General features: G+C 34.9%; 2 protein-coding genes across 2 annotated transcripts; both read left to right on the forward strand.

Moving 5' to 3' along the window:
- The first annotated feature begins 1,587 nt into the window (after nucleotides 1-1,587).
- Nucleotides 1,588-3,940, forward strand: LOC108333020 (protein DUF642 L-GALACTONO-1,4-LACTONE-RESPONSIVE GENE 2). Its single transcript, XM_017568331.2, has 3 exons — nucleotides 1,588-1,812; nucleotides 2,238-2,732; nucleotides 3,307-3,940. The coding sequence occupies exons 1-3, from the start codon at nucleotides 1,725-1,727 to the stop codon at nucleotides 3,825-3,827; spliced, it is 1,104 nt and encodes a 367-aa protein (XP_017423820.1). The 5' UTR covers nucleotides 1,588-1,724; the 3' UTR covers nucleotides 3,828-3,940.
- Nucleotides 3,941-12,152: 8,212 nt separating this feature from the next.
- LOC108334280 (DNA topoisomerase 2) lies at nucleotides 12,153-19,342 on the forward strand. Its single transcript, XM_017570035.1, has 19 exons — nucleotides 12,153-12,771; nucleotides 13,272-13,564; nucleotides 13,649-13,715; nucleotides 13,810-14,080; nucleotides 14,159-14,358; nucleotides 14,668-14,877; nucleotides 14,964-15,077; nucleotides 15,190-15,297; nucleotides 15,402-15,566; nucleotides 15,674-16,015; nucleotides 16,109-16,242; nucleotides 16,331-16,679; nucleotides 16,769-16,955; nucleotides 17,036-17,085; nucleotides 17,182-17,619; nucleotides 17,705-17,885; nucleotides 18,169-18,230; nucleotides 18,313-18,391; nucleotides 18,475-19,342. The coding sequence occupies exons 1-19, from the start codon at nucleotides 12,214-12,216 to the stop codon at nucleotides 19,107-19,109; spliced, it is 4,443 nt and encodes a 1,480-aa protein (XP_017425524.1). The 5' UTR covers nucleotides 12,153-12,213; the 3' UTR covers nucleotides 19,110-19,342.
- Nucleotides 19,343-20,173: the final 831 nt, after the last annotated feature.

A 20,173-nucleotide genomic window follows, 5' to 3' on the forward strand; every position in this document is an offset into this window, starting at 1 on the left:
AAAATACAGTTAATTCAACCGCCCAAAAAAAATCTATTAACCAGATTTATAGTTGCATGGTTGATCAATAAAATTATATTTAGTCAAAATTAGATTTTAATTTTAATATGTTATATGATTGAAAAGGTAAAATAAAAATCTAATAAATCTTTACAAAAGTACAAGTTTCTAAAAATATTTACAAGTAAAGATTTAATGTCATAATAACTACAAGTATAAGTAAATGTCACTTGTTATATATATTGCCCAACTAATAATACACCAATCAGTCAAAGAAATTCGCAATCCAACAAACAAACCTTATCTAGCTAAATAAGAATTATTAAAACAAATATAATTTAGTTGAGTAAATTAAAAATTAAAAACTGAGCCACAAAACAACACAATTAAAATCATGATATAATAAAAGAGGAATATTGGTGTAACAATTAAACTCATATTAAAGAATTTACAACCACCAACTCACCTAACTCGATATAAAAATAAAAATATGATTATAGATTTTGTCATAATTTATTCCTCAGAATTTATACAAGATAAATAGATAGTCATGCTAAATTTTCATTTTACAAAGTCCTAAAGTATTTGACAAGTTATTGCTATATTTTTTTTTATCCAAATCATAATTTAATAGTTTCTAAGGAAAAAACCAAACACATCACGTGGATCACAAAACAATAAATCAACAATGATAAGAATAATAATAATAATTAATTCACTTACAAAACCAAGGAAGACTAAAAAAATAGATCTAGAACTGTCCCCAAACAATTTCGGATTCTTATCTCAGATTGAAACTTAAAACTTGCTAAAAGAAAATATGATCACCGACATCATATAATAAAACCAATCTGTGAATGAAACACGATATGTTTTACATCATTATGTTTTTAATTAGAGAAAAAAATTCCATAATTTGAAATATAAATTACAAAATTGCTTGCTGTATACATTTTTTTTAATTTGACGATTTTTTCTCTCTAAAAGTTAACTACTTTTATAAATTAAAACAACTATTTATAGTAAAAATTTATTTAAAAAAACTAAAAGTTACCTAAAATAAAATTGTAAAAACTATTTAAACTAATTTTTATAATTACAAAAATAATAATTTTATTATTTTTTATCATAAAAAGAAGCAAATACATATAATCGCATAGTACATGTATTTTCACTGAGATTAATATAAAAAAATTTACAATTTTTTTACACTTAATATAAAATATACAAACTTTATTGATAACTCATTTTCGTTGTAAAATATGTGTAATATAATATATAAATCACTTTTCTTTCTTTCAAAATTTAAATTAGCTCTTTCTTCAACTTTGATAAATAAAACAGTATAAAATTTGTCTCTAGTTTTTGTTAAATTATTATATAAATAACAGACTTTTTTTTTTATAGTAAATAACACATTTTCTTATGCTTCTATCTAACTAAGAAGAAATTGTAATCTCAATTCAAAGGTGTCCATAGCATGAATCGTGGAGAAAAAAGCGGGTGGTGAAAAAAAAAATCAAAACTTTAAAGACAAATCATGTGTGTTCCCCCCCTAATGCACTTTTCTACGTGATTTTTGCTAAGTACCTTCCATTTTCTCTTTCCATTATAAAAACAAACGAAGCTTCATCCACTTCACTTCCACACCAAGTTCTGCTCTTTCAGAGCAACGCGCAAACCCTGTTCTCTTCTCTTCTTCTAGCCTCTGTTTTGCACTGAAAATGGCACAGATTCTTTCTTCAGCACTGCTTTTGGCTCTGCTGTGTGCTGCTTCAGCTGTTTCTGCCATTGAGCCAAGAGTACCAGAAGGTATTTTGCTGACATCTGAGACCCTTTCGTTTGCATACATTGTAATGTGAAAAGAAAACACAAAAAACACTTGATCTGTTTCTTGTTTAACTTGAGGTTTATGTTCATTTTGTCTGTGTTTACTTCAAACCCTTGTTCTGCATTGTCCACTTTTACTCTGATTTGCTTGATGGAATGCCTCTATGGGTTACTTGCTTGAACGTTTTTTCAGGGTAGCCTTTAGATCCGTTCGATATCTTGAGATTTAGCTCCTTTGAGAAACTGTCTGTAGCAAAAACACAAAGTTTATGAAATGTTTTGATTCAAGTGATAAGTGAATATAACATCTCATCACTGTCTCTTTTAAACACATGGATCTGGCAATGTGCAGCACCTGATTCTGAAGTTGTGTTTTTTTTTTCTCTTTGTAATTTTTAACTTCATAGCTTACCTTCAAAATGGCAACTTTGAGGAGCAGCCGAACCCCAAATATCTCCAGAAAACAAAGCTCGTTGGGAAATTTGCTTTGCCCAAATGGGAGATCAATGGTCTGGTTGAGTATGTCTCTGGGGGACCCCAACCTGGTGGCATGTTCTTCCCAGTTACTCATGGAATTCATGCTGTGAGACTTGGCAATGAGGCTTCAATCTCCCAAACTATCAAGGTCAAACAGGGTCAACTGTATGCTCTAATTCTTGGGGCCTCAAGGACTTGTGCACAAGATGAAGTTTTGAGAATCTCTGTGCCTCCACAGACTGGTGATGTTCCTTTGCAGACCCTGTATAGCCTCAACGGTGATGTTATTGCTTGGGGGTTTAAGGCCACTTCTAATGTTGTCAAAGTGACTTTCCACAACCCTGGAGTTCAAGAAGATCCAGCTTGTGGGCCACTTCTGGATGCCATTGCTATCAGGGAGTTCTACCCTCCAATGCCTACTAGAGGTAATGAAACATAGACCATGCTATTCTACCCTACTCTTGGAACCTAACATCTTAATTTTATCAAGTACCACTTGGGTATGTTATGGGAATCTTTGTTGGCTCTGAATAGATGGTACAGTTTCAAATCTATATGCAACATTGATCTTTCTGCGGTTTTTAACACATCAGAAAGTTGTAGGAAACCGTTTGCTGAGTTTCCGGGTGATTAGTACCTCCATGCTCTTTGGTCTCGCACGATGCCATCATATTTTCAGTGTGTCCCTACTTGGTCATATTTTGTCAAAAATGAATACTTAGTCACATTTATATAACATAAAAGTTGGATCTTTACCTTAGCCAGGCACATGGGTGGAGCCTGATAGCACATTAGAAACAAAGTTTTTTCCATTACCTTTTCTTTATCTTTTGTGGTAACAAAGAGAGAGAAACTCAATTTACAAAAAGTGGGTGTGAAAATGTAATTACTGTTATTTTGATGCGGAATATGAACTATCTGATTTTACTAAGCCTCATATGAGAATGTGTACCGTAGAAGTGGCACTTTCTGATAAAACCATTATATGGTATCTTGCAGTTAACTTGGTAAAAAATCCTGGCTTTGAGGAGGGTCCATTCCCCATTTTCAACTCTACAAACGGTGTTCTGCTCCCTCCTCAACAACAAGATAGGTTCTCCCCACTACCTGGTTGGATCATTGAGTCCCTCAAGGCTGTGAAGTTCATTGACTCAAAGCATTTCAATATCCCATTTGGGCTTGGAGCAGTGGAGCTTGTGGCAGGCAGAGAAAGTGCCATTGCACAAGTCATCAGAACAGTTACAAACAAAGTCTACAACATCACATTTTCAATTGGAGATGCCAAAAATGGGTGCCATGGATCCATGATGGTTGAAGCATTTGCTGCTAAAGATACCTTCAAAGTTCCCTTCAAATCTGAAGGGAAGGGAACATTCAGGACTGTGAGTTTCAAGTTCAAAGCTATTGCACCGAGAACCAGACTCACTTTCTACAGCTCCTTTTATCATACCAGAATTGATGATTATGGTTCTCTTTGTGGCCCTGTTATTGATCAAGTTATAGTGTTCCCTGTTGCCTAAACATGAGTTCCTTCTACTTTACCTTTACTAAAATATGTAGTAATTGAGAGATTTTTGCTATCCCTTGAGTCTGTATTTTCTATAATTGCAAGAAGGATGAAAGATATTCTCAACTGTTGTTTGGTCTTGTAAATTTCTATTCTCCTTTTACAGGGATGCATACCACCAATTCGAGAGATCAGTTTTAATGTATTTTTAATTTTTCATCGTAAAATATGGTTGAAATCATTAGTAAGATGATATTAAACAAGTTCAATTTACAAGATCTAATGAAGTATATGTATGGAAGGAATCTAATCTAGTGCTGTGTTTGCTTGTGGGTGTGTTCCTGTTGTCATGAGTGAATGGCGCCGAAGGATTTGTTGGTGAGTGTGACGTTTCGATTGGCGGATTTGAGTGCAAGAGAAGCGAAATTCATAGATCTTTTAATTTCTCTTAATTGGTGGTGGTGAAGGATGAACACTACATTGAGAGATAGAGTTTGTGGTTGAAGATGAGGAAAAGGAAAGCGATTTCTATTAAGCTAGAACTGATTCGATGTGAAGTGCGAAAGTTAAGAGAATCGATTCCTGTAGACTTATTCCAATGAGAGGGCAAATGAGGTGGGCATTGTTCCCATAACGTTGGAACCAGTTCCACTTTATTAGTGATTCTTTTTTTAACATAAAGCATAATTTAATAATTTTAATTTTTCATCCATTAAAATATTTTTTAATCTATTATGTCAGAACCAGTAAAATCAGAAGTCAGAAACCAGTAAAATCAGAAGTCAGAAACCAGTAAAATTCACACACGTATTTGTTTAGTGGAATTCACGTGTCAAGAGGGGAGCTCGACACTCAGATGACGGACGCCAGGTGTCAAGCGAAGGGTATCCGAAAATCAGTTAGTGGATGACAGGTGTCGACAGGAGAGTGTACGTTCGTTGGACGTGGAGTAAACAAAAATGATTTTTCTGAAAACCCTGCCCACTCTCCTCTGCATGCACCTTCTTTCCAAAATCTGATCTTTCATTTTCCTCCTTCTTCTCTCTAGAAACCCTCCCTTCTCTCTACTGTAACTTACCGTTCTCTACTCCGATCACCGTTCAGGCACCGTGGAAGCATTCCCGGCGTCCCAAGCTTCATCTTGAACCGATTCAGTTTCCAGTTTGAGCTGGTAAGTCTTCTCTCCTTAGTCGTTCGTTCTTTTGTTACATGCAAACCACGTTTTGGTTTCATACGAGGGTGTAGTCTAAGTAATCTTGGTTTTCTGTAATTTGATTTAGTTTGAAGAGTTTGGTTGAACGTTGAGGGTAGAAGAAATCTTATTTCCGCAAACTGAGTTTTAGTCTAAAGGGCGTACGTTCACAATAGAGGTAAGGGAAGCTTATCTAATTTAATTGTATGTTGTTGTACGCTTGTTGAAAATGAATGCATGTTGCTGAATGGGTGAATGTATATATCAAGTATGAATAGTGACATGATGGTTGATATGAATGGATTTCATGAACGTTCGTTTATTTAATGAGTAGAAATGAAATATGGTTGAGTTATGTATGATGTATGAAATATATGGAATTTCTATGCTTGGATTGTATGAACGTTCGTTAGTTGACTGAATGAATATGATGCATGATGGTTGATATGCTTGGATTGTATGAAGTATGAAAAGTGATTATGAGATGAATGTATAAAGTTGTGAAACTATATGAAATAAATGAGTTGGAATATAAATGATCCTGATATGATTTCCATATGCAAGTGTACGTTCGTTACTGAACGGTCTTTGACCGTTCGGTTCTTCTGGTAAACATAGTTGAAATGGGATTCTTTCATTTGGAGAGAATCCTAGTTGAGGACGAGCGTCCTCGTGTGATAATACTATGCTTGAACGTTCGGCCAAGCACAGCTGTATCTGGGTATCCTTTGTTAAACTCAATTTATATATACATATATAATAGTATATTTTCGTTGTTCGTAAACACTACTTCAATAGTACCTTATTATATTTATCAAGCCTTTTAATTTAAGTTTAGTAGTGCTCGGTCTTACACCTAGCGCTCGTACTAAGTAGTGCTCGGTCTTACACCTAGCGCTCGTACTAAGTAGTGCTCGGTCTTACACCTATCGCTCGTACTGAGTAGTGTTCGGTCTTACACCAAGCGCTCGTACTCGTTTCCTTATATAATCTATCTTGATGAAAAATAACGTTCGTCTAACTTTAATAAGAATTTTCTTATCTATCGTGCTCGGTCATTTACTGGCATTCAGACTTCTTGATGTAAGATCAAATAAGTTAAATATTCATAAACGTTTGGTTTCTTCATGAGAACTCTTCTAAGTATTTTTATTGAAATATTGAAGTGTCTCTATCGATTGGTTCCAGCATAGAGTCGTAGCCTTTGGCGAGGTCTTTTCAGCGTTCGGTCAGAGTTATCAAGAGTCAGTTTATATAATTGAATCACTTTGTAATGAACGTTCGGTTCATTCGTTCATTGCTATATTTAGTACTCTCGGTTTCTCTCTCAAACTGACAGTAACCCTCTCGGTCTTATTCTATTCTGGAACTGGAGACCTCTTTGTCTTGTTCCAAGTGTTCGTCCTCGTTCTAAAGGACGATTGAACGTTCGGTACCTGATGTCCTTAATAATCTTTGAACAAAGAGGAAATTGAAATGATTGGTAATGAAAGACAAACTTGAGATGATTGATAATAATTGATGAAGAAAATATGAGATGAATGGAATGTTGTGGATTTGAACGAGCGTTCCAGGGAGGAACGACTCAGGTTTGAGAATTTGAGATTTGTAAAGTATGACTGTGGTTATGCTAGTGCTAGCAGTTCATCCTGATGTTTCGTGGGTACTCGTCCTCACGTAGAGGAGGGTAGGTCATGTGTGGAAACGGCAGGAGGTCCCATCCCTAGGGGTACTTTGGATGAATAGGACTAACCTCGGGTGACAGCTGATGAGAGTATTCCAGTTACTACATCACCCGGGTGCACGAACGCTTGTAGCTACGCAGATTTCATATAGTCCGGACAGTCAGTCTAGTGATAGGCTTTGTATGATACGTACGTTGAAATTTATTTGGTGTTGGATTATTTGAAATGTATGTTTATGCCTGAATTAAATTACATAAGCTTACCCTGTGTTTCCTGTCGTGTCTGGTTTTGTACGTCCGTCCTTGTCATTGCAATGATCATCCGTGTGGATGTGAGCAGAAGGAGACGAGCGGCTGGAAGAAGAAAATTTGGTAGAAGTGGAAGTGAAGAACGAGCAGTAGGAACGTTCGGCTAGTAGAGGATTAGTGTTATCGTGAGGTGATCGTTCAGTCACCCCTCTTTTGTTTTTTTTTATCTGACCATTCGGTATTTTCTTTTTGTAAACCGTTCGGTCAGGTTTGCTTATCTAGTATGGTTTAACTTTGTAATCCTTTTTGTAAGGCCGTTCGGCCATGAGCGTACGCTCGACTCTAGTGTAAGACTGATTCTGAATTATTATTATTGTGATTATTCTAAAATATAGTTTATTGTTGTATTTTTGGGATGTTACATATTACATAAGTTAAATCACTTAAACTTTATTTTTAAATTTATTCATTATCATCTTCAAATTTCTTTTAAAAAATATAACACATTTTATTCTCAAATTTATCCAATTATTCTTTCTTAAATTTATCTAAAAAATGAACACACCCTAAGTATTACATTTTAAATTACATTTACTTGTAGATGGTTAAGACTTTGTCCCAATGTGCAAATATAATATTCCACTATTTATATTTTTATATGTATTAATAAATCAAATTACTTTAAAATATAATAAACCTAAATACTTTTTAAAAGAAAATTTAAAATAAATGCTAAACCAAAATAAAATATTATTAAATACGAAACATAATTAAAAATTATGTTTTTTTGGGTGTTTTGTTGTGACCGAGGTTTTGATTAGTGTAAACCCAGTTCACTTCAAATGGTAATATCTTATTACAAAAAGAAAAATATTAAGGTTTATTCACTCTAACTTAAAATAATCTAAATATGAGAAATAAATATGTGGCTTAATCAAACACATAGTTTAGAAAAAAAATGACAATACTAAAAAAAACATTAGTAGAGGTAAAAATTGAAGCCAAAAAATAATGTTTAGATTTTAAAAGGATTAAACTAATAAAATATTTTGGAAGGATGTTTTAACACAACCCCATCTGGAGGACCTATTGCATGGTTACCATTTATGATATAAATATTGTAAGTGTATGAAATAATTTATAAAAATAGTTCATTATTTTTCATTTGTTGAAAAAAATATCAAATTAATTTATAAAATTAATTGGCTTATAACTTAAATAAAATAATAGCCTATTTTCATTTTACTTTGTAACATCTCAAATTTAATAGCATATAATTACAAAAAGAAACTTTACATATAAAGAATGAGAGAACTGATAATTCAAAGAGAATACCTAGGTTGATTTCAGTTATATATTACATAACTATAACTCCAAGTTGAACATATTCATATACTTCAAAGAGTATTATTACACCAAATAAAAACATGCTACTATTTTACAAAATTTAAATAAAATAAGTCTAACTCTAAACTTCAGCATCACTTCCGTCCTACACTAGATCAATTGGAACATCTTCATTTTCTCACACCATTAAGGTGATATTGCAAACAAGAAGAAACACATAGACAAACATACAAAAAGAACATGGTAAGCTAATGTACCAAAAACATAACACAAGTCAATCCTAAGATAAACAATCATTTCTAGACTTGACCATCCATATACATGTATTAATGTCAAACTCTTGGGAGACCTACACTTGTGTATGGTGAAACAACTCGCCCACATCAAACTACCACACCATCAAATTACCACACACCAAAAAACAACCACAAGACTAAGGACCTCTTGCTAGTCTTCCCCTGCTAATCATACATCAATACATTATTACATTACTGAACACCACCATAGAATCTCTCCACTATATTCATGGAATTATTCCAACCATATATGTCATGCACATAACCCATCATTCATCATAACCACAATATCATGCATCAAATAAATACCAAACATACTCACATTCAAATCATAGTCCATCAAGCATCACCATTCTAATAATAAACAAGCATAAGATACCAAATAACATACTGCAAATAGAGCAAGAATTAGAAAACATAGAAACATATAAAGGCTTGGAAACAAGACGTACTCAATGCCCATTTATGGCGGTCAACTCCCATTTGTAGCGCTCAGCGCCAAGCTCAAACAAACATGCTCGCCCAACGAGTCTATCCTCTTGCCTAGTGAATTATGGATCAGACTTGCAATGAAAGAGTAGCGCTCAACACCATCAAATGTTGTTCAGTGCCTAACACCCATAAAGAAGAAGCTCATTAACTTGGGCAGCGCTTAGCAACCGAAAGTGTTGTTCAGTGTCCTGGAGCCCAGTGACTCTCAAACTTTGCAGGCTCAGTGCCACATAAGGCTACTCAATGCCACACTAGAAACCAACAACTTTGAATCTTAATCTGGCTGCACGAAAGATCTATTCAAATGACCAAATTGGTATTCTTGACACTCAAATTGATTCTAAAACATGTTTAAACATCATATTGAATACCACTTTGCTCAACTGGCTAAAGACTTAGTTCATCAGACCAAACCAACAACCACCACAGTTCCAAACAACAACTTAACATACTAAAAACCAAATTTCAGCAAAGAATCTACCCAAGTCTTAAATGATACAAACACATACTCCTAGTATCAAGCTCCTTCAGTAAATAATCCTAACTAAAATTCACCTATCAAACCACCAATTCTAGGCTAATTTCCTACTAGCTTTAAGACTCATTACCAAACTAAAGTTCAAAAACCAATGACCAATCTAAAACAAAAATTACATCATTCACAAATCATCAAAAACTTATTACAACTCAACAAGGTGTCTATAACAAGAATTCACAATACCAAATCACCAATTTCAACATGGTAGATCATCCACTATCATAGAATTCAAAACATATTTCAATAATTACTCTATATAATTACCACATACAAACTTAGGTTATCAAGCTACAAAAACTATAGAACCAAAGTATTTGGCTTCCCTTACCTGACAGATGACCAAATCGTTTTAGAAAGCCTAAAATAGCTCCAATGCACAGAAAATCTTATATGCTCCTATGAACCACAGAAACATGATCAAGGTACACCATTAAGACCACTGATAAGCAGAAAGTCTTATAGAAGACTCAAACGTCACATGCATCCACAATAGACTCTCATGCAAAGAAAGACAAAACAAACCAAAAGAGGAAAAAAAAACTAACTTAATCTATTTGAGAAATTGACTGGTCTAGAATATGAAGCTCGTCACTAGGATCAATCCTACTATATCGACTCTTCGATCAAAAGAACAGGGGACAAAAACTCCTAGATATAAGTAAGAGAACTCTAGAAAAGTAATTTCTAGAAAGATTGTGTGTTTTAAAATAATTAAACTCATTCGTAACAAAAATATTTATATTAAAACCACTCAATATTAAAATAATCGAGTTTCACTATTTTTAAATCACTACCACTTCTAAAATACTATTTTTTTAACGTTATATAAACTTCATAAAATATATTTTTTTAACGTTATATAAACTTCATAAAATATTTGACTTTAAAATTAATCATCTGTTTTGTCAAAAACATAATCATAGTTAAAACTTCAAAATACATAATCATTTAATCTAAATTGATATTTTCATTCTATAATTTAAATAACTGTTTACATAAAAAATACAAATTAGTCACCTTATATATATATAGTTTAAAACTCTTGATAAAATATTATAAAACTATTTTTGTAAAAGAGTTTGTGTAGTCAGAACCCTTCATTAACAAAATATCAATTTGGCATAAATGATTATGTATTTTTTTTTAACTATGATTATGTTTGACAAAAATAAATAAATAATTTTAAAGAAAAATATTTTATGATGTTTATATGTTGATGAATAATGAAATTTTTAATATAATGAAATGAGACTAGGATAATTTTATTAGATAACATTTTACAATTAATGAGATAAATAAAATATATTATTATTTGTGTAAGAAATGTCACAAATGATATATATATATATATATATATATATATATATATATATATGTTTGTAATTAGATATTATTATATTAGACATGTGACGAGGATCAATCATTCTTTGAAATGTGTGCATGATTAATCTGCATATGGCTTATAATTATTATAATAACAAGTGTTAGTTAGTATACATGCTAAAACCATTAATCATTGTAAATAATAACTTATGGGATAATGATATTTCTATTGTATGTACTAGTTGTGTTGTGTCTCCTAAAAATATAATATAGAAATATAATATAGAAATTTTACAAATCAATCAATTCATAATCACTAAAAAAAACTAAAACAAATAAGAAAATCACAAAGAAACTTAGCTTAACAAACAACAAAAATAAGGAATTAAGATTTGAATTGCAACCCACTCACTGATAAAGCACAAGTAGGAATGACAAAAAAATCTATGAGCACGGATATCCGTAGGTAAAATCCGCTGTGGGTGATTATTATCTGCGAATATTTATTACCCGCGGGTACTCGTTACCTGCAAAAAAGTTTTAAAAAAATTATGTTTTATATATTTTTAATTAATTTTAATTATATTTAATTAAAAATAAAAATAAAAAATATTTTATTAGGTTAAATTTAATTAATATTTAATTAATATTATATTATATATATTTTTTGTAAATTTAATTTAAATTTTATTTTAGAAATATATAAAATATTTTTTTATTTTTTATGGATATTCGCGAGTGCTTACGGGTTTTAAAATACTTGCGAGTATTTTCTAAATGGATACTCGCTGAGGTAACAAATCAAATAATGAGTATAGTTTTCTCCGGGAGGTCGGATTGCGGGTAAGCATTATCCGTGTCCGACCCGACCATTGTCATCCCAAGTCAGAGTAATAATATAAAATATAAAATATAAAATGGGTTACAAATGTAATTAGGGTGTACGAAAAGAAAGGAAGAAAAGTTAGTTAAAGTTTACATATATTAACTAATAGGGGGTATTTTTGTCTTTGACCACACCCAAGCAAAGTGCAAGCAATAGCCGCATGTGTGTCAGAATACCATAGTAAAGGTGCTCCTTCAGACGGATGCCATCCGATGTAAAAGTCCCGCTCAAATTCAAAGCTCACAACATTTCAAATTCAAACCTATACGACCGTTGCCCAAGTTCTATTTAAAATAAAACCCTGTTTCTACACTGTGAAGACATTTGCAAACGCAAACCCTCTTTCGATTCCCTTCATTTCCCTTTCTCTCTCTAGACACTCCCTCCGTGTCATGGAGCCCCAGACTAAGCGCCCCCTGCAGAGCAGCAGCGCCGCCAACGTGGCTGCCGCAGCGGGGAAGACCATCGAGGAAGTCTACCAGAAGAAGACGCAGCTGGAGCACATCCTGCTCCGACCCGACACCTACGTGGGGTCCATCGAGAAGCACACGCAGACGCTGTGGGTCTATGAGGATGGCGGGATGGTGCAACGCCCCGTCTCCTACGTCCCTGGCCTTTACAAGATCTTCGACGAGATCCTCGTCAACGCCGCCGACAACAAGCAGCGAGATCCCTCCATGGACGCCCTCAAGGTCACCATCGACGCCGAGCAAAACACCGTATCCGTCTTCAACAACGGCGATGGCGTACCCGTCGAGATCCACCAGGAGGAGAAAGTCTACGTCCCTGAACTCATCTTCGGCCACTTGCTCACTAGCAGCAACTACGACGACAACGTCAAGAAGACCACCGGTGGACGTAACGGCTACGGTGCCAAGCTCACCAACATCTTCTCCACCGAGTTCGTCATCGAAACCGCCGACGGAAAGCGCCAGAAGAAGTATAAGCAGGTATTCTCCGTGGCCTTTCAAGTTTCCCTCCAATTTCTGGGTCTCATCTTTCATTGAACAGTCCTAGGGTTTATATGCCCGAAACATTTGTTTAGTGATTATTCGAGTGATCATATTGCTTAAGTAGCGTGCAATGGGTTTTTCGTTGTAAATTTGTTGTTACACTTTTACTTTAATTGGAGGAATTTTGTAAATTTGGGGTTTATGTATGACTTTACTTTGGTTTGAGTGTTTTTCGCTGGTTTATTTTGGGAATTCATAACTCATGCTGAAGGCAAAAGTTGTATCTGAAGCTTGTTTTCTCTTCATTTACTTGAATTGGATATAAATTTGTTGATGTAGGATTCTGCTCCGGTTTTTCTGATACTTTGATTTATATCACTTTGTGTAATGTTTTGGGGATTGAGAATTTTATTTTCCTAGTGTAAATTGGTATGTGAAGCTGGATATGGTAATTTCTATGGGTATTGCTGATGGGATTTTCTAATTGTGGTTGAAAGGTTTTCTCCAACAACATGGGGAAGAAGTCTGAGCCGGTGATAACAAAATGCAAGGGTGGTGAGAATTGGACCAAGGTAACCTTCAAGCCTGACTTGGCAAAGTTTAAGATGGACCATCTTGAAGAAGACGTTGTGGCTTTGATGAAAAAGAGGGTGGTGGACATGGCTGGGTGCCTTGGTAAGACAGTTAAGGTTGAACTAAACGGACAGCTGATCCGCATGAAATCATTTCGCGACTATGCTGATCTTTACCTCAAATCAGCAGAGAAATCCAAACCAATGCCACTTCCAAGGTCTTTGAAACGCAGATTGAGAAGACAATATTTTTATCCTTTCCTGTTTTTGCTGTAGTAACTTGGTTACCTTGTTGACTATAGGATTCATGCAAAAGTAGGTGAAAGGTGGGAGATTTGCGTGAGTCTAAGTGATGGCCAGTTTCAGCAGGTGACTAGTGAGCTTATGAAGCAAAGTTGCTACTGCTTGATAGTTCATTGATGTTATTTTTGTATCTTATACTCTGCTAATTTGATTTTACCAGGTCAGCTTTGTTAACTCCATTGCCACAATCAAGGGCGGAACTCATGTTGATTATGTCACCAATCAGATTACAAACTTTGTGATGACTAAAGTAAATAAGAAGAAAAAGGACGCCAGTGTGAAAGCTCATAACGTGAAGAATCATTTGTGGGTTTTTGTCAATGCACTTATTGACAATCCTGCCTTTGATTCTCAAACTAAGGAAACTCTCACAACTAGACAGACTAGTTTTGGTTCTAAATGTGATGTTCCAGAATCAATGCTGAAGGAAGGTTTGTTTTTCTCAATAATCTAACATAATTCAACCATAAGAATTGGTCTCTTACACATACAAGTTGCATTGTTTGCAGTCGCAAATTCTGGTATAGTGGACACCCTCCTATCATGGGCAGATTTTAAGCAAAGCAAAGATCTTAAGAAAACTGATGGGACTAAGACTCAGAGGCTTCGAGGAATTGTGAAGCTAGAAGACGCCAACGATGCAGGTGGCAGGAATTCCGAGAAGTGTACCTTGATATTGACCGAGGGAGATTCTGCCAAGGCCCTTGCTGTAAGTTTGTCATTAGAAAGAAGTAAATTTCAATCTTTGCCGTAAGTTATTTTTACAAACCTGAATAGAAAGCTCAACTTCAATTTGAAAACATAGAAGCCAAATGATCTTTCAAAGAACACACAGAATTTCAACTTTGAATACCTGTCGTACGATTTTTCTTTAAATAGCCTTTTTCAAAAGTAGTTGTGAACCGATTTAACTTTCTTCTTTACAGTCATGGCCACAATACCCTTTTTACACCAATTGCAAACTAGTATATGTTTAATTAAGAATTAGGAGTTGTGACATTATTTATTATTTATGAAGATGGCTGGCCTCTCTGTTGTGGGTCGAGACCATTATGGGGTGTTTCCTTTGAGGGGTAAGTTACTCAATGTACGGGAAGCCAGCAGTAAACAGATCATGGATAATGAAGAAATTCAAAATATAAAGAAGATTCTTGGACTGCAGCAAAACAAGGAGTACACAAACGTGAAGTCTTTGAGATATGGTCATTTGATGATTATGGCTGATCAGGTGGGTTTATTTAGATATTATAGTTGTGTTGCTTTGTCTATTGCTTTGACGGAGATTATAATGGTTTAACTTTCTTGGTGTTTCAGGATCATGATGGTTCCCACATCAAAGGGTTACTGATAAACTTCATTCATTCGTTCTGGCCATCGCTGCTAAAAGTTCCAACTTTTATGGTTGAGTTTACCACTCCCATAATAAGGGTTAGTATGGTTTTGTACTAAATGAGAGAAAATACTTATTGTCGCATGCTAGCTATATAGCTATATAGCATGTCATAATACATTTCATATGTTGAATTTGCTGTCTCTGCAGGCTTTTCATTCAAATGGCACAAAATTATCCTTTTATTCCATGCCTGAGTATGAATCATGGAGAGAAAGGTTGGGCAGTGCAAGTGGATGGAAGATAAAGTACTATAAGGTTTGTTGCTGTAAGGATGGAGAACCTTGATAGTTGCTTTACAGTTCATTCTGCTTTCAGTTAGAGTGTTTACTTCATATACATTTTTCTGGCAAATACAACAGGGTTTGGGTACAAGTACTCCCCAGGAAGGGCGAGAGTACTTTGGAGATCTTGGTAAGCATAAGAAAGACTTTGTTTGGGACGATGAGCAAGATGGAAGTGCAATTGAGATGGCATTTAGTAAGAAAAAGGCTGAAGATAGGAAGACTTGGATCCGTAATTTTGAGGTGTTAAGATCAGACATTGTTGTACATTTTATTGAGAGATATGACGAGTTGCAATTAATTTTTATTTAGAATGCTTGTTAATAGAACTCTGCAATTTGTTCTTGCAGCCTGGCACTTTTCGGGATCATTCAGCCAGATATATAAACTACAGGGATTTTGTTAACAAAGAACTAATATTGTTCTCTAGGGCGGATCTTCAACGGTCTATTCCTTCCATGGTTGATGGCCTCAAGCCTGGTCAAAGGAAGATTCTGTTCTGCTCATTTAAGAAGAAATTGTTCAAAGAAATAAAAGTAGCCCAGTTTATTGGTTATGTGTCTGAGCATTCTGCTTACCATCATGGTGAACAAAGTTTATCTAGCACAATTATTAATATGGCACAAGATTTTGTGGGTAGCAACAACATCAATCTTCTTAAACCAAATGGTCAATTTGGTACTCGTAACCTGGTGAGACGAATCTGTACATGACTTTGAGGATCATCATTTGTGTTTGTTGTGCTTTGAAACTTATATTAACCGTGTAATTTGCTCTTTCATCAGGGAGGCAAAGATCATGCTAGTGCCAGATACATTTACACCGAACTAAACAATATTACTCGGTGCATCTTCCATGAAGATGATGACAAGCTTCTTGAATACTTGAGCGAGGATGGGAAGTCAATTGAGCCCAACTGGTATTTTTTGTTTATTCCTTCATTTTAGACCCTTTAGTCTATGACCAGTAAAGGGGTTTTCTCAAATTATTTCTGTCCTACCTCACAGGTACATGCCGGTTATTCCGTTGGTTCTTGTCAATGGTAGTGAGGGAATTGGGACAGGCTGGAGTTCATTCATTCCCAATTATAATCCAAGGGAGATAATTGCCAACATTAGGCGTTTGTTGAGTGGGGAGACGCTGGTGCCAATGAATCCATGGTACAAAGGATTCAAAGGGACAATTGAGAGAAGCCCAAAGGAAGGTGGATACGCAGTCAATGGTTTAGTGGATGAAATAGATGGACAAACTTTCAGAATCTCTGAGCTGCCAGTCCGTAAATGGACCCAAGATTACAAGCAGTTCCTTGAGTCTATAACTGATGGGTCTCCTAATGTGAAGGATCCTTTAATTGATGTAATATAACACGAACCTAAGTTCCTTACCATATGTACAATAAATTATTAGCCTGTCAATTTTTCATGTGATATTTTTTTTTTCTGCAGGATTTCCGACAGAACGGTGATGATGCAGTTGTAGACATAGAAGTCAGGATAAAGCTAGACAAAATTGCGGGCATCATGCAAGAGGGTCTGCTTAAGAAGTTTAAACTGACCACCTCTTTAAGCACAAACAACATGCATCTCTTTGATGCAGAAGGGAAAATTAAGAAATATGACTCTCCTGAAGAAAGTATGTATTCAGCGAAGTTCCCAATACTATCAATTATCTGATAATGTTTCAAACATTTTTATATTTGATTTTTTGTGCAGTTCTCGAAGAGTTCTTCCCACTTCGGCTTGATTATTACGAAAGAAGAAAGGTGAGTTTGTTGTGTTTGCAATGGGAGGGTCTTTAAATCTCAAAAAATCCTATACTAGGGAGAACTGAAATGCAATTTGGGTATGCATGCATGCAGAATCACATACTGAACAACCTTGAACGACTTTTGCTGGTGTTGGACAACAAAGTTAGGTTTATATTAGGGGTTGTGAGTGGAGAAATTATTGTGAGCAACAGGAAGAATGCAGATTTGGTGATAGAGCTGCAGCAGAAAGGTTTCACTCCCATGCCAAGGAAAGGTAAATCTGCCGAACCTGTAGTTGCTGGGGCCAATGATGAAGAAGAGCAGGAAGATGACAACTCTACGGAACAGGAAACAGGAAGTGTTGAAGCAGCAAAACGAGGTGACTATGAGTACCTGTTAGCCATGTCTATTCGGACTTTGACCTTCGAAAGTGTTCAGAAGCTTCTAGCAGAGAAAGCTGAAAAGGAAAAGGAGTTCGAGGTTTTGAAAGCAACGCCTTCAAAGTCTATGTGGTTGAAGGATCTAGATGAGCTCGAGAAGAAACTAGATGTAGGAAAAATTTACTAATTTACTATTTTGGAATAATGATAGTATGTTTACTTATCTTTTAATTCTCATGTTTCGCGTTTTTCAGGAAATAGATAGCAAAGACGAAGAGGAAGAACGAAAAAGATCAAGTCAGGCAACTAGGAAGGCATCCAATCGTGGTGTTTCAGCAGCAACAAAAGCGGCTAAGAAGCCACCACAACCACGGAAATATACTAAGAAGGCCAAGAATGTCGAGCCAGATAATGATGATTCTTCAATGGAAGTCGGTAAGTCTGAATTACGTTACTTATCACCATATCGTTGGGATTCAAAAAAATATTTACCTTTATTAATTGTATTAATATTAATTTTATTTTAAGAAAATCTATTTTTCCTGATTACTTTTATTGTTAATAATAAAATATAATCAAATGAAGATAATTTTGAAAATAGTTTATTATGTAACATTTATTTACTGGAAGAAATACTAAGATCATAAATAGTTACATGCCTTTCAATTTTGAAAATGTTGTAACAACTTCTATTCCTATTTCTTGTGTATCTTATCAGAGAATGTGGCGGAAGTTACTAAACCAAAAGGCAGAGCAGCAGGTTCTGAGAATACTCAGACGGTATGCTAGTTGCCAAATCTTCTTCTTCAAGTACAGTTTGTTTGGTGCATGTTGTTGAGCACTGAATGATTTTTGTTATCAGGTTGGGGATGATGAAATTGCATCACTTCAAGAACGGCTAGCCGCATATAATTTTGCACCATCTAGTGATCTATCAACAGGTAAGCAATTTTAGCACCACAATTCTGAATCCTCCTATTAAGTCCCATGTAGCATTGATGTGAGCACGTGTTGACCTGCACAGGCATGGAAACTGAAGAGCGTCCTGCGCCTACTGGGAAGACAGCACCAAAAAGAAGGGGTCCTGCTGCAAAAAAGTCAAGTACCGTAGTGTTGGATGATACAGATAGTGATAATGATAATGATGATTCGAATGACAATGACTTTGGAATCACGCAGCCGTCCACAGCAGGATCAGGAAAAAAGAAAGGAGGGAGAAAACCTGCTGCTCAAAATGCGAAAAAGGCACCTGCTGCTACCAGGAAGAGAAACGTAGGAGGCAAGCAATCTCAGGTTTTGGGTCAAAAGCTCATAACCGATATGATGGAGAAAACAGGGATATCACCTGAGAAGAAAGTGAGGAAGATGAGGGCTTCTCCATTTAACAAGAAAAGTAGTTCCGTGTTGGGCAGGGTTGCTACTGCTGCCGACAAAGAAGAAAGTGTAAGTGAAGACTTGTCTGGTGGTTCTGCTGGTTCAAACCCTTCTCCAAGCATAGCAGAGGAGGAGGTAGTTGAGGTTGCACCACCCCCACCAAGAGCTAGATCTCAAAGAGTCAATCGTAAGCCAATGACGTATGTACTAAGTGATTCTGAAAGTGATAACGACGATTCTGATCAAAATGAAGATTATTCTGATTTTGAGGAAGAGGAGGACTAGGCCTTGGGGTGTTGTGCTTATTAACAACTAGGAAGTAGTAACATGATCTGCGTCTTGTGGATTTCAACTTCGTTAGTGAATAATTGTGAATTTGACTTTTTTACTTCATGAAAGGATTCGTAATTATGTGTAAGATTTTCGATTTAGAAGAGTTTATCAATCATTATCACCTGAGTTGTATTACCTGACATCGTTTGCGTAATAAGTTGTAATTCAATATTTTCTTGCTTGAATTTATTGCGTATATATTTATGTGAAAACAAACGTAGTTAACTTTCTATATTTTTAAAGTATGATGATCTTTTACTTTAATAGTGAAATAGTACTCCAAATGTATTAGAAGTGATAAGACATTTCATATTAGTGTTATTGTATGATATTCATTCATTATCAATTCATCATCCTCGCATTTTTTTTTAATGATTATGAAGACGTGTTAGTGTAAATTATTGTTTTGTCAATAATTATTGTTTTTTCAGTATGGTCTCATGTCAATGTAAGTTCGCAAACTTGATCTTCTACGTGATGATGTGCAGAATTTCTTTGGGATTAAGCAATATCAGTGAAATATTGGTACTTTACTGTGTCGTTATTTGGTATTATCAGAAAATCTGTTGGAAATAATTCAAATGCGAATATAAGTATCATAGAAATAACAGAATTAAACATTATATAGCAATAATTCTATTATTTAATATCTAAAAGTGATGTCAATTTTTCATGTATATTTTGAGAGAATACTCATTATGATATTTACACTAAACTAAAAAGTATTGTTATGATATATACATATAATCACGATATTTATACAAACTATCAATCCACTTTCTCAATGAATAATCTTTGTTGAGAAATTTGGTTAACCATTTCTGGTGAGGTGTCTCCTAATGTTTTTTTTTATCCACAAGGTTTGAACCTAAGACCTTATTTAAAGCGATCATGTTGACTACCACTAAAAGTGACCAGCAAGGTTGTCTAGTGGATATTAATCATCAATGAAGTAAGTGGATTATTCCTACCAATAATATAACTATAAGAAAACATTGAATTGCAGACCAAGATGA

The sequence above is a fragment of the Vigna angularis genome, chromosome 11 (assembly GCF_016808095.1).
Source record: "Vigna angularis cultivar LongXiaoDou No.4 chromosome 11, ASM1680809v1, whole genome shotgun sequence".
Taxonomy (NCBI): Eukaryota; Viridiplantae; Streptophyta; class Magnoliopsida; order Fabales; family Fabaceae; genus Vigna; species Vigna angularis.